Source organism: Hyla sarda, chromosome 1 (assembly GCF_029499605.1).
Source record: "Hyla sarda isolate aHylSar1 chromosome 1, aHylSar1.hap1, whole genome shotgun sequence".
Lineage (NCBI taxonomy): Eukaryota > Metazoa > Chordata > Amphibia > Anura > Hylidae > Hyla > Hyla sarda.
This window is the reverse complement of record NC_079189.1, coordinates 403,041,500-403,057,336: the sequence shown is the minus strand read 5'-3', so window position 1 is coordinate 403,057,336 and position 15,837 is coordinate 403,041,500. Positions and strand designations below refer to the sequence as shown.

The following is a 15,837-nucleotide window of genomic DNA, read 5'->3' as shown; positions in this document are numbered from 1 at the left end:
CTGAACCTAAATCAAACCCCTAAATTCAGCGGAACAGCGTAAAACAAGCCTCAAAGCTTATTCCCTTCAAGGTCCCAAACAACCTGTGAGGAGCCTAAGTATCGGTCCTCTGTATAGACTACTGCAGATTTTATGCAGGTTGAAATCAGCAAACAAAGTTATTTCCAGTTTACTACAATTCTGGTTGTGGACAAACCTTGATTCCTCCATATCGTTCCTGGGACGGGTGGTGGTAGGATATATATATATATGAGGAGAAACCCGCACCCTGGCGTCACCAAAGTTAAGGGTTAATGCCACACCCTTTCATCACTGCACAGCTACACCCTATTCACCCTACACCCCCCAAGCTACCACACAAGATTTCAGGATTATTATGAAATATATATATGGAAAACTAGAAAAAAAATCTAACATTCTAAAAAAAAATTATTAGTAAATATTAGACTAGTGTAAAATAATAATAATAGAAAATGTAAGTATCTGCACTCACATTATAAGTCTGCAAGCCAATAAATGTGTAGTGGTCTCTAAACTGTGGCCATCCATATATTGTTAAACTACAACTCTCAGCATTCCCAGACAGCCAACGGCTGTCCGGGCATGCTGGGAGTTGTAGTTTTGCTACATTTAGAGGGCCACACTTTGGCGACCACTGGTCTGCTGCATGCCCCTAGCTTTTTATGGGGTGCAGATTTTTTTTTTGCACTTTTTTGGGGGGTGTATGCGGTTCGTGCCACCAGCAACGGACCATACCCTGTGTGCAGACTGCAATGATTGCTGATCAGCAAATTATTACTAATCAGCACTTTTTTGATGGGGGTTTGTGGTCAGGCCACACAGCGCAGAGCATAAAAAAACGCATAAAAACCCTGCACCCAAAAAAGTGCTGATCAGTAATCAGCGCTGATCACTGATCAACAATCAGCTCAGTTTGCACACTGGGTACAGTCCGGCCACACAGCACAGAACAGTTGCTGGTGGCACAGACCGCAAATGCACCCCATAAAGTGCAAAAAAAACTAAAAACCTGCCCCGCAAAAAGCAAGCCTATAGTAAACGTAAAAAGCACTACACTACACATTGAAAAAAATTTAAAACACTACATGTACACCCCCCTCCAAAAAAAAAAAAATATATATATTAATACGCCAAAGCCTTTTTCGGTTGAGAAGGCATATGCCATGCGCTTCCCTCCGACACCGAGACTCCCATATTTCTTCCTCCTCCCCCCTCGTCATTATCCAATGATGATGAGCCCCTCAGAAGGCAGCGCCGCAGGGCAATGCTAGTAGAGGTCCCCCATACAATTTCCCCTGTCTCTCCATATAGGTGACCCCGCCTGGACCCCAGTCCGGATGGTTATGAGCCACAGATTTCTGGTTTGATGGCCGCCAAAATAACGCAATTTCTCCCAAGTATACAAATACCCCATATGTGGACGTAAAGTGCTCTGTGGACACACAACAGGGCTCAGGAGTGAAAGCGCACCATGTACATTTGAGGTATAAATTGGGGGTTTGCAAAGGGGTGGCTGATTGCACCAGAGGTTCTAAAAAAAAAATAAAAAAAAGCAAATTTTACCTGATTTTGGAAAATGCACTCCTCAATGGAACAACCCACTGTTCCAAAAATCTGTCAGACGCCAGTGGGGTTTAAATAATGCTCACTGCACCCCTTATTACATTCCACGAGGGGTGTAATTTCCAAAATGGGGTTACATGTGGGGGGGGGGGGGGTCAGTGTTTTGGCACCATGGGGGCTTTGTGAACGCACATGGCCCCCAACTTCAATTCCAGAAAAATTCACTCTCCAAAAACCCAATGTGCCATTGGGCTTTTGGAGAGTGAATTAAGCTGGCTCTCTTCTGAGCCCTGTAGTGCGCCCGCAGAGCACTTTACGTCCACATATGGGGTATTTCCATACTCATAATAAATTGTGGGGGGGGGGGGGGGGGGGGTTTCCTATTACCCCTTGTAAAAATTTGGGGGTTACACCAGCGTTTTACGTCTAACTTTAACGGAAATTCGTCTAACACCTGTGGGGTCATAAAGGGGTACTCCGGTGGAAAACATTTTTTTTTTTTTTTTTTAAATCAACTGGTGCCAGAAAGTTAAACAGATTTGTAAATGACTTCTATTAAAAAATCTATACCCATCCAGTACTTTTGTAGCAGCTGTATGCTACAGAGGAAATTCTTTTCTTTTTGGATTTCTTTTGCTTTGTCCACAGTGCTCTCTGCTGACACCTCTGTCAGTATCAGGAACTGTCCAGAGCAGCATAGGTTTGCTATGGGGATTTTCTCCTGCTCTGGACAGTTCCTGAGACGAGCATCAGGTGTCAGCAGAGAGCACTGTGGAAAAGACAAAAAATAAATTAAAAAAGAAAAGAATTTCCTCTGTAACATACAGCTGCTAAAAAGTACTGGAAGGGTAAAGATTTTTTAATAGAAGTAATTTACAAATCTGTTTAACTTTCTGGCATCAGTTAATAAAAAAAAAAATATGTTTTCCACTGGAGTACCCCTTTAAGGCTTACTGTACTCCTTGTTACATTCCTTGAGGGGTGTAGTTTCCCAACTAGTGTGCCATACGGGGTGTTTTTTTGCTGTTCTGTCACCATGGGGGCTTCCTAAATGCGACATGCCCCTCAAAAACCATTTCCGCTAAATTCTCTCTCCAAAACCCAATTTTTGCTCCTCCTCTTCTGAGTATTGTAGTGCATCCACAGAGCACTTTACGGCCACATATGAGGTATTTCCATACTCAGAAGAAATGGGGTTACAAATTTTTGGGGGCTTTTTCCCCTATTACACATTGTGAAAATGAAAAATTTTCATTTTTACGTCCAACTATAACGAAAATTTGTCAAACACCTGTGGGGTGTTAAAGGGGTTATCCACCATAAGGTGATTTTAGTACTTAGCTGCCAGAACTGGGCATTTCCTGTTGCATTTTGTTCTCTAAACTACACATCCCACAGTTCCATGCTTGAAAGTTTGAGGTCACTTTATTTCCTCCCACCCATCAGCCACCACACCCATTGAAACACAGTGTTTTCTAACCAGGGGGTCTACAGCTGTTGCAAAGTTGAAGCAAGATAGGCTCCCTCTGATCAACTGACTAGCGATGTCAGTACTCATTGCATTGCAACCTGGGAAATCTTGAGACATGAGTAATTTTGTATGCTGTTAATCACAGAAGAATTGTGAGAAAACCATCACACACAGGTACAGACACTATATTATGAACTACACTAACTTTACAGCCCCTGTAGCATAGTCAAATAAAAAAAGATCCTGGAATACCCCTTTAACGCTCACTGTAGCCCTTGTTATGTTCCTTGAGGGGTGTAGTTTCCCAAATAGTATGCCATGTGGGGCTGTTTTGCTGTTCTGGCACCATGGGGGCTTCCTAAATGTGACATGCCCCCCAAAAACCATTTCAGCAACATTCACTCTTCAAAATCCCAATGTTGCTCCTTCCCTTCTGAGCCCTCTACTGCGCACACAGAGCATTTCACATCCAGAGATATTTCCTTACTCAAGAGAAGTTGGGTTACACATTTTGGTGGCTATTTCTCCTTTTAATCCTTGTAAAAATGAAAAATGAACGTGTTAGTGCAAAAAAGGGAAATTTTGATTGTCAACCCTTTAGGTGTTTTACAGGAATAGCAGCAACGTGGAGGAGAACAGACTTTCTGAATGTCATTTTGAATACTTTGAGGGGTGCAGTTTCTATAATGGGGTCATATATGGGGAATTTCTCACAGAAAGGCCCCTCAAATCCACTTCAAACTGAACTGGCCCCTGAAAAATTCAGATTTTGTAATTTTCGTGAAAATTTGGAAAATTGCTGCTGAACTTTGAAGCCCTCTGATGTCTTGAAAAAGTAAAAACATGTCAACTTTATAATGCAAACATAAAGTAGACATATTGTATATGTGAATCAATATATCATTTATTTGGGATATCCATTTTCCTTACAAACAGAGAGCTTCAATGTACGAAAAATGCAAAATTTCACCAAGAAACGATGCAAGTATCGACGAAAATGTACACTATCTTAAAGTAGAATACGTCACAAAAAAAAAAAAACATCTCAGACTCAAATTCATAAGTAAAAGCATTGAACAGTTAATAATACTTAAAGGAGTACTCCGCCCCTAGACATATTATCCCCTATCCAAAGGATAGGGGATAAGATGTCAGATCGCCGGGGTCCCGCTACTGGGGACCCTGGGGATTGCTGCTGCAGCACCCCGCTATCATTACTGCGCAGAGCGAGATCGCTCTGCACGTAATGACGGGCAATACAGAGGCCGGAGCATCGTTACGTCACGGCCCGCCCCTTGTGACTTCACGGCTCGCCCCGTCAATACAAGTCTATGGGAGGGGGCACGGCGGTCGTCACACCGCCCTGCCATAGACTTGCATTAAGGGGACGGGCCGTGATGTCATGAGGGGCGGAGCCATGATGTCACGCTGCTCCGGCCCCTGTATCGCCCGTCATTATGCACAGAGCGAACTCGCTCTGTGCAGTAATGATAGCTCGGTGCCGCAGCGGCGATCCCCGGGGTCCCCAGCAGCGGGACCGTGGCGATCTGACATCTTATCCCCTATCCTTTGGATAGGGGATAAGATGCCAGGGGCGGAGTACCCCTTTAAAGTGGCACAGGTCAGATTTGCAAAAAAAATGGCTCTCTCCTTAAGGGGTTAACAGTGTTTGGTCTTTGTGATACTATAAATCAAAAATGGATTTTCTGTGACTAAATAGTATCTAAATAGTGGTTGTGTGCAGTGCATATCATTCCAAGCAGTCTGTTTTCTTGTTCTTGTTTGCCTAGTAGAGCATAGCTGAACTTGAGAGCTGGCAGCTGCAGGAATGGAACATTTTCCAGCTTATGTATATAACACCATATTTTATGCACAATAAAAACTTCTCCAACTTTCTGCTTTGTTTTTCAGCTCCTCACTGCAAGATCTTTATTTTCTGTCACCAAGTGGAAACATTCTTTTCTAAAAATCTTTTTCATGACCAATCCAAATGACACAGGTGCTCAACTAGTTATAATGAAGCAAAACCTAATATTGTAGTGCGTTCACTCACTGATAGCAAACAGGAATTTACACCAAGACCAATTTCTCACAACCATATTACAGATGCATTTTTGCATCTGTATTATGGCCACAAATCCTGGCCTGACTGCAGATCTGACAATAGCAGTTTGGGTCATCAGGCCAGGAATTGTGTCCGCAATACATCTGTGTAAAACCGGACTAATAATGTATATTAGGAAATTGCATATGTTTTCCCTATTCTTTTCCCCATACAATAACTGGCCTCCTTTAATAAAATGTGTCAGGTGAAGCCTGACTTAAACACACATTTACATATAAATCAGTTTTTTTTATCTATACCTACTTGCGCAAAGGGTTGACTATCTCAGTGCGCAGCAGGTCCCGCGTGTCAATGTAGGAATCGCTGTCATTCTTGTCTGGAGGGCGCAGAAGTATGGTGTCCAGCGCAGAAGAACAAGCAAACATGCTGAAACACAATTAAACAATAAAGACAAACTATAAAAGGTCATTCAGTAGTTTAAAGGGAATCCGCCAGTGGTATTTGCTGCTAAGAAGTGGAGACACAAACAACAGATTCTGACATGTGAACAGAGCAGCAGAATCCCATTGAAATCAATGGAACTATGTTGCTGCAGAATGTCTGTGCGGAATATTCGTGTGGAATTCCGCATGGACATTCTGCAATGTAAATTCAGCCTTAGGGTAAAAAAAAGCAAACTGTACCTTACCTGGAGCTAACGATGGTTGTCACACTTAGTAAATAGTAAAAAAAAAAATAATAATCACCTTTTCATGCCTCAGCCAAGTGTCAATGAGGTTGAGCCGAGCTGCTCAAGTGCCACATTATGGCACACCTCCTCACTCACCCTCACCTCTCAGCCCCTCGATAATTGATGCACAGAGCCCAGTGTGTCAGTCTGGGACTGATGCATTTACCATAATGTATGAATACATTATAATAGGAATTACAATTTCAAGTGTTAACAAACACTTTGTATATAATGTAGATAATACCATTATATGTATAGTTGTAATATACATTGGTTAAAAAATGTGTATATTTTTGTCCCTGCAGCTATTGTCCATGTGTCTCTGTGAGGAGTCCAAATACAGGAAGTGTGTGTGGACAAGCAGGGCTCTGCCTGTCTATGACATACCCCCGGCTCACACAGCAGGCTGATTGACAAGCCAGGAGCCTGCACAGAGCCCTGCTTGTCCTGCCCTCCCTTCTTGTAATTGGGCTCCTCATAGAGACACACAGGCAATAGCATTTTTTTCACCTAAAAATATACCCATTTTTTTAATCAATTTAGAAGTAATATTTCTCAGGCAATCTATGTTGCTCTAACTTCTGTACATAAACATTTATATATACCAATTAAGTCATTTCTGCCATGATATCATATTCTTTGAGTTAAAATAAAGAACCCAGAAATGATCGTTTAGGAAAATATAAAAGGCAGTCCATAAAAATTTTAACCTGATAAAAGCAATGCCGCCATATAATAGCACATAATACAAAAAGCCATTTATAGTCTGAACATACATGAATTATTAATAAAGGCCCAGCAGTGATCTAAAATACATTTTTATAGATGCCAGGAAGTAGACTTTGGAGGCTGTTCTGAGATGCACTGGACAATTTCACATCTAAATGGAACATGCACAATTTTTTTTGGGTCAAATTTATATGGAATAAGCCAGAAATAATTCTGTATGTCTCAAAATGTATATTTTTTTTTTGGGGGGGAGGGTGTACAAAAAGGTGCAGTATAGCTCCAAAGAAATATTGCTGCTTAAAAATAACTATTTGGTAGTTTTTCCATTCAGTTTCCTTTTTGTCAACCGCATATAAAGCATTTTTACTCTTCCCCCTATAGTCCTACAAGACCTGGGGCCCACAGCAAATGTCTGGCACTATGAATATTACACTTTACCAGTACAAAAGTTAAAGGGGGTTCCTTGCCTATCATCAGGATCAGCAGGGTGTGGACACCAGGCACCCTGCTTATTCAGCGGTTTGGGACAGCATTACAGCTGAAGGGAGCCGGAAGAACGTGGCTTTAATCACTGTGTAGTGGCTGTTCTGGGTTACTTCTGCTCAGCTCTCACTCGCTTCAGTGGAAGATGAGCTGCAGTAACCCAAAACAACCACTACACAGTGTCAGTACCCAAATAATCAGATATTGATGGCCTATCCTGATAATAGGTAATTAATATGTGGAATTAAAGAACCCCTTTAACTTATAGAATGTGGATGGAATCATATAGTGTTTCATGTTCCAGCTATTTTTGCTAACAAAAAGGGCTTTAAGTCCAAAAGTATTCCATTTATTTGAACATCCAAAACGTAATGTCATAGTACACTTCATTTAGACAGTTGTACAGTCATTGACAGTACTGCCCAAATGAAAAGTAGAGAATCGAGTAGCACTCCCCAGCTGTGTAGTCCACATACCATTTGTTTCCAAATGTGCACAGACATACACCCAGGAGGCATTGGAGCAGGCAAAGACAAGTTACAACTGAGGTCTGAAGAACTGTTACAGTCTCCACACAAAGCAGCTGGAACCTGTCTTTGGGTGCATGTCTGTAATGTGCACTGTATGAAAATGGTATGTGGACTGCACAGTTGGAGACTGATGCTTATTTTTCAGTTTTTGATATGGATTTTTTTTTTATCTACCTGAGACCCAGAGAGCATATTGCTAAAAGGTTGTACCTGTTGAGTTGGCCCCTAATTGGTTTGACAGTACTGTGGTTATAATTTACAGGTTGATATGTTTATGAACAGGGATATGCACAGACCTTTTGGAGGGCAGGGGCTCAAGCAAAAAAATAAATAAATAAACGGGCACTTCACTGTGTGTATTATCCCTGTACTGTGACATCACTGTGTATTATCTCTGTACTGTGACATCATTGTGTGTATTATCCCTGTACTGTGACATCATTGTGTGTATTATCCCAGTACTGTGACACACTGTGTGTATTATCCCTGTACTGTGACATCACTGTGTATTATCCCAGTACTGTGACATCACTGTGTATTCTCTCTGTACTGTGACATCATTGTGTGTATTATCCCTGTACTGTGACATCACTGTGTGTATTATCCCTGTACTGTGACATCACTGTTTGTATTATCCCTGTACTGTGACATCACTGTGTATTATCTCTGTACTGTGACATCATTGTGTGTATTATCCCTGTACTGTGACATCATTGTGTGTATTATCCCTGTACTGTGACATCACTGTGTATTATCCCTGTACTGTGACATCACTGTGTATATTATCCCTGTACTGTGACATCACTGTGTATTATCCCTGTACTGTGACATCACTGTGTATATTATCCCTGTACCATGACATCACAGAATTATCCATGTACTGTGACATCACTGTGTATTATCCCTGTACTGTGACATCATTGTGTGTATTATCCATGTACTGTGACATCACTGTGTATTATCCCTGTACTGTGACATCACTGTGTGTATTATTCATGTACTGTGACATCACTGTGTATTATCCCTGTACTGTGACATGACTATGTGTATTATCCCTGTACTGTGACATCACTGTGTATTATCCCTGTACTGTGACATCATTGTGTGTATTATCCCTGTACTGTGACATCACTGTGTGTATTATCCCTGTACTGTCACATCACTGTGTGTATTATCCTTGTACTGTCACATCATTGTGTGCATTAACCCTGTACTGTGATATCCCTGTGCATATTAACCCTGTACTCTACAGGGATAATGTGCACAATGACAATACAGTACAGGGTTAATATGCATAGTGACATCACAGAACAAGGTTAATAGGCACAGTGATGTCACAGAAAAGGGATAATACACACAGTGATATCACAGTGCAGGGATAATACACACAGTGATGTGACATCATATGCTAGAAGAAATTAATTAAAAAAAACAGTATAAAAATAAAATAAAATGGTACTAATAAAAACTAAAGGTCATGGAGAAAAAATAAATAAAAAGACCCTCATTCAGCCCTAGATATGAAAAAAAGGGATGTTATAGGGGTCAGAAAAGGGCAATTTTAAACACTTATTTTGTCTGAAAAGTTTGAGTTTTTTTAACTGTAGTACAATAATAGAAAAAGCATGTGACTGGGTATCATTATAAATCATATTGACCCACAGAATAAAGAAAACATGTCAGTTTTACCATAAAGTGCATTACATAAGAACAAAACCCCACAAAAGTTGCAAAACTGCTTATAATAATATTTCATTTCCACATCATACATTTTATGGTAAAAATGTGGTTGAAAAAGTTATGGCTCTTAGAAGGCGAGGAGGAAAAATGAAAATGTAAAAAAAATAAAATAAATAAAGAATGTTGTGTCCTCATATCCCATATCAAAATTCAAAAACAGCCCCCCCTCTCCACACACTGCCCTAATATACTGATCCCTATACACAGCTCCCTGTGGGCCCTATCTTACATACGCTGCCACCAACTCACACACATATACTGCTCCCTGTGACCTCCCCATCCCAAATACATTGGTTTCTATACCTTACTCCCCTCCTCCCCATCAAACTTTCCCTTTTACCACCTGCAGGACCTTTCAGCACCTGATGATGTCATCACAGGTTCTAAAAGGTCCTGCAAGTGTTTGTGATGCTCTATGGGCTTTGTACAGCCCAAACAGCTATAGGACAACATTCATATTATTGCAATCTGCTGCATTTGCCCCAAATGTTGCAGTTTTGCCGCAATGTTACCACAATTTTGTGCAAAATGGAGCAAATCACAAAAATATGCCTGTCAATAGGGCATCGAAGGGCAGGTACGGAGAAAGGGCACGGGCTCAAGCCCCCTTTTATGTTTATGTGTGTGAGTCCCTGGCTTCTGTAAAGAATAAAAGGCCAGAATTTATGGGAATATTATTTCCTACCAAAAAAGTGTTGCATCCAAATAGCAGGAATTACAGTGCCCTTGTATTCCTTTCTTCCATCCTGTCAGACATTCTAATGCTTCATTGTCCATGGCCGGTGGAGTGTTTTCTTCTACACATTTACTGGCGTATTCCCGGAAAGCTGAGATAAACAAATAGGATGAAACTACAGGTCAGACCCTTCATCATATGTGCAGAACTGTAACCCAGCACAGTGACCTGGAATACTTACCAATAGAGTTACACCTTTGAATCTGATTCATTGATCCATGTAAAGAATAGAAACGGGAATCTGGACGACAGTTTCGTAGTTTCACAAACAAAGCCTTATTGGGTCCAGACTGAAAGTAGCGGACCCCTCTGTATGTCCCATCTGTGTAGGCAGATGGACGTTCCTCCTCCTGAGAGTCAAAGAATTACTAAGTGTTAATAAGTAATATGTCATATTTTTCACAAGCCTGGGCACTGCATATCCATTCACAGTTTGCCATGAACATGCAAAAAGTGAAAACGTTCATTCCTCAAGCATTCTGGGTGCACAATTCTCAATCTTTTTACATGTTGTGTGATTTGTCAGAAGATAATATCGCTGGGGCCTTGGCCTGAAAACCCTACTGATTGCAAGAGTAAAAGAGTTATTTTGTCCCTTGCTGGCCTTTATCATGCTGCCACTGACTGTAATGATTTGTGATTAAAAATGGACACAGAGCTTAAAGGGGTTATCCATCATAAGGTGACTTTAGTAATTGAGTGTCATACAGTTATGGACATGCTTACCAAGGGTCTGTGCTTTTGTTAATGGTAAATGGCTGTGTCCTGTGTCCCCCATGACACTGCTGGTTTATGGGAACTGGCTACGTTCTGTTTCTGTGGCCTCCCTCAGACTACAATCCCCAGGATCCTTTGTGTCAAGGTGGGAGGTGACTTATTTCCTTCACACACATTGGTCGCCCCATCCAGTGCAGCACAGCACAGCCTGACACACAAGATGTGGATCTGTGTGATGATCAATCTACACACACGTGTGGCAATAACATCATTAGGTCGCTGGCTTCACACACAACAGAAAAAGCAGCCAAGCGAAATGAATCTATGTCTGACATAGCACTTTTTAAACTCTTATTAAAGATTTTATTGTGAAAGCTCATTTTTCAAAATGAGTGAGGTTAAAGGGGTTTTCCGGCTTTATGCATCTTATCCCATATCGAAAGGATAGGGGATAAGATGTAGGATCGCATGGGTCCCCCACGATCTCGGTGCAGCCCCCGACATTCTGTGCCGGTTGCTCTCCCCGAAACAGGGATGTGATGTCATGGCCACGCCCCAGAGTGATGTCACATCACGCCCCCTACATTCATGTCTATGGGAGGGGGCGTGACGGCCGTTTAAAGTAGATACAGACATAAGAAAGCATAAAATGTTTACCAAAGGGATGAAGACTCTCTACAATAGATACAACTCAAAAAAGACTCCCTAGTGAGTCCCACCTAATTAGCACAAAACCCCTAAAGGCCAAAAGAGCCCCCAGGGGACTGATTACCTATTCAAACTTAGGAACCTGCCTTTAAAATGAATACTTTATTATATACACTAAATAATTCCAAAGTAGGTCATATATCACACATTTTTAAATTTGGTTCATATATCACACATGAGATAGGTCTATGTCCGGTTGTCACTATCCAATGTTAGGTGCCATCGCACCATATTATCACACTGGACAGCTGTTAGGACCCATACTCCATTATTTTGCTCCCATATTTCTTTCTTAATCACACTTTTTGCTATTAAAACTATAGGACTGAGGACCCCCCGACGTTTCATCGCCCAACACTGGCTTTGTCAAGAGCAGAGGTACAAAGCTTTGTATTTTTACGCACATATTTTTAGGAGCACTTTGGAATTTTTAAGTGGCTATAATAAAGTATTTATTTTATAGGGGGCTTCCATAGTTTATAGGTTTTGTGCCAATTAGTGATTCTCTACAATAGGCAGAAAATAAAAAGACAGGTAAAAGTCAAACCCAAAATCCAATCAAAAATCCAGCCCTGTTAGACAACATAAGGAGATATGAAATTTTATAAAATTTCATATTACTTTGCTGGCAGACTCTGGACAGGAGGATCAATTAATTTAAATCTATGGACAACTTTAGAAAGGAAATCAAATTAGCAGTAGACTGTGGGAAAGATTTACTATAACAAATGATCCACAATTCTGGCATAATTTCCACCCAAAAAAAAAAAAAAAGCCATCTTGCAAAATGACTTGCAACCCATTTATTATGACTTGATAAGAGGCATGGTTAAGCCAAAAGGTGTGGCCTCACAGGATGGGTTGCATGTGAAAGAGCATACAAAAATTCTACCAGAATTGTGGCCTAACATTTTGGAGATAAGTAAGCCAAAAAGCTTTTTAACAGCCAGCTGTACTTATCTAAGTCTGTGCTGTCTACATGTATGTTTTATACTTGTAATTACTACTTTTATTATTAATCATACAATATTTTAGTATTTAGTACTGTTAAAGGGTATATTAACATGTACAGGACCTGTTGCATTTTTGAAGCTGCAGATCTGATGCTGTGTGCAGTTATTTTACACTGAAATCTGCAACTACCTCCCGGCGCTCCCCCGATGCCAGCGTTGTCTCACTGCGATCCCCGATGCGCTCCTCTTCCGTGTTCCCTGGGATCAATAAGTCATGCTGCAGCTCAGCAAATTGCTGGCCGTAGTGGTGTCCTACTTCGGCCAGTGATTGGGTGACATTATGAGCAATGTGACATAATGAGCTCCGGCCCAGGTCTTCTTCCTGGTGCCAGGGCTCAATACGTCACATTGCAAAAGCAGGACATTGTTGTGACCAGCAATTCTCTGAGCTGCAGAGTGACGTATTGACCACACAGAACCAGGAAGAGGAAGCACCAGGGGAGTGGCGGGAGGTAAGCAAATGTTTATTATTATTATTATTATTTTTATTTATTTTTTATACCTGACAGAATAGGCATGCTGGTAAAAAACAACAACAAAAAAACTGATTACTCCTCAAATAGCGTTGCGACTTCTGTTCTCTAATTTTTCACATTTCACTATAATAAAATTCACCATGATCACATTATGCAAAACCTATAATCTTTCTGTTCAAAGATATTTTTGGAAAAAACTATGACAGTAAAACCCTTACCATTTCAAGTCCGGCAATAGATTCTACACAGTCTGGGATATGCCCAATCCACCGTATGACTCCATATATGGGAGGATCATTTACTTCAACCATAGAATTCAGTTCAAGACCTTTACTTAGAGCCTCGCCTTCAGCAGATGGACTGGAGGGGCTGAAATTTCTGGGCGGACAGTAGAGGCTAGCAGGTGGATGATCTTCTGAAGCTTGAATTAAGTTTTGTGCCTCATCTCCTTTAAGAGGCTTGGTCAAGGGTTGTGGGTCATCCTCAGCTAAAAATATATAAATTTAAGTTTAATGTCTGATTCAATCAGTAAATACAATACTAAGCTGCTGTTTAGGCATTACTACTTTTTTTGTTTATTCTAGTACATGATATGTTCATATCTATAGAGCAGTAGATGCAGCATGCAACATTTTTTTTTTTACTCTTATTACAGCTTTTATTGTGATTAAAATCAGATCCTGTAAATACAATGCAGATTACGCTACCTGCAAAGAGTAACCCCCATTTTATATAAAAATAAAATATTGTTAAGGCAAGGTTTTCACACAGGTTTTTTTTGGCATTTTTTTTTTGGGGGGGGGGGGGGGGGGGGGGACTGCCATTTTTGAGCCAAAGTCAGAAATGTATACTAAAGAAATGGGAAATATAAAAGAAAGGACTTCTACTTCTCCTTCCTTCTGGATTCACTTCTGACTATGGCTCAAAAAATGCCTAAAAAAACCTGTGTGGAAATGTAGCCTAAAATTTCTCTATGCTGGCTAGTAAAAGTTTTTCTTCTTTTTAGGTATATGGGGCAATGTGTAGGTTTGTTTTTGTGCAGTGATCTGTTTATATCAAAGCAATTTTGGGATGGGATGGGACTTTCTGATAGCTTTTTATTAATTTTCTTTCAGATATATCATGACAAAAAAAAAAATTAAGGAATTTGGTAATTTTATCACTTTATTAACTTTATTTTAATAGATTTGACAATTTCACTTTCACATATTTTTTATTTTTTTGAAACATGGGAAAATATGAGAGATTACATTTTTAGGAAGGATAAAATTGTTAAAGCTTTGTACAGCGTGTATTCATGGGAGGGGCCAGTCCGCTATATAATGCAGTGGAATGCAGCGGAGCAGGCGGCATAAATTGCTGACAAGGTATATCTGGCAGTTTGTGTCTTGATGGGAGCTGGCTCTGCCTGCAGCACAGCAGGACTCGGGAGCCCGGCGGATGCAGAGACAGGGGAGAGATGAGGTCAGCATTCAGCCTTTGACACTTGCTTTGATATAGTCCTCAAGGCCCGAAGGGCAGCGGTTGCAGGCAAGGAACCCTGGCAATTCAGGAGCTCCAGTGTGTGATCGGAGAGAACACAGACTTTACAAACAGATACTACAGATCATTTGATGTCATTTTTTTTCACCTAGTTTTTGATAAAAAACTGATTCCTAAAAACATGACTCAACTGTATCAAAACGTGTACAAATTTTAATCAGTATACGGTTTGAAAAGTAATATCTGCTTGAATTCATTTTTTAAGAAAAAAAAGAAAAAAAAAAAAAACATAGGTTTTTAACTTTTCATTCCATTATGAATAAAATTTCACTGGTTTGATTGAAATTCCAAGAAAAAAAACCTGTTCAAAGTCAAAAACTGTATAGTGAAAACCGGATGGAACCGTATGTACACACGGTTCTGTACAGTTCCCATTGACTCCCATGTTAAAAAAACCCTTATACGTTTCAATACGGTTTTTCACAAGGACCAAAAACCGTTTTGGGTTAAGGTTTTGGGTACAGGAAAAAAAAACTGACCATACAGGATCTGAAAAAAACCTGACCTGAAAAAAAAACCGGACAGAATGCAAAACGGACACAGCCTGATGCATCTTTTGCCATATGGTTTTCAATACGGTTCCGTACGGTTTTCAAATTGAAAACGTACATGGGAACTGTATTGCAAAAATGTGGTGTGAACCCAGCCTTACTATACTATGCATATCTATGCAAGGCCATTGCACACCAGCCCTACCATGAAGTATCTGGGTTGGTCACTGCTGTTTTGGGGGTTGTGTTTGATAGAGAGGCACAGCAGGATGAATACAACACCATCTTGATGAAATATTGGAGAAGAATATACATCCACTGGTGGCTTTTGATAAAAGCAACGAGCAGCTTTACCAAAAAAATAAAGGGCCTCATTCAATAGTATCACAAAAGAGTGCAAGCTGTCATTGATGTAAAATAGTATAAGAAATACAGAATAAGCGTATACACAAGAAATTCACAATACTTTTGCTCAACCAATGTTTATTCACAATTTTTCAAAGAAGGTAAAACAAACAAACAATCAAAAATACATGCAGGTCGCATACGGACAGTGAACAGACATAGTAAAAGGAAACACCAGCAAATAAAACAAAGAACACCTTTAACAGTCCGATGAGGAAAATGAGTATAATGGAAGACAGAAAAGAGGAATGCAAGAGACACTAACAAACGCTAAACAAAAAAAATGTACTGCAGCCCTCCAGCAGGATCCCATAGGAGGCGTGGTGTAGGCAACTAACCAAAGCTTCACAAAAGTGGAGAGGAACTAACCCAGGAGCATATAGAGAGTTGCAGGGAGTAAAAAGTAAAAAAAGAGAA

General features: G+C 40.4%; 1 protein-coding gene across 2 annotated transcripts in view; it reads right to left on the bottom strand.

Moving 5' to 3' along the window:
- The window catches only part of LOC130277570 (ubiquitin carboxyl-terminal hydrolase CYLD-like), a 64,318-nt gene that overhangs the window by 31,367 nt on the left and 17,114 nt on the right, over window positions 1–15,837 (bottom strand). For both annotated transcript variants that reach the window (XM_056528275.1, XM_056528279.1), the window contains exons 5-8: window positions 13,201–13,469; window positions 10,250–10,418; window positions 10,018–10,159; window positions 5,424–5,546 (exon numbers count right to left, since the gene is read on the bottom strand). In XM_056528275.1, coding sequence (XP_056384250.1) covers window positions 5,424–5,546; window positions 10,018–10,159; window positions 10,250–10,418; window positions 13,201–13,469 — 703 coding nt within the window. The remainder of the gene's footprint in view (window positions 1–5,423; window positions 5,547–10,017; window positions 10,160–10,249; window positions 10,419–13,200; window positions 13,470–15,837) is intronic.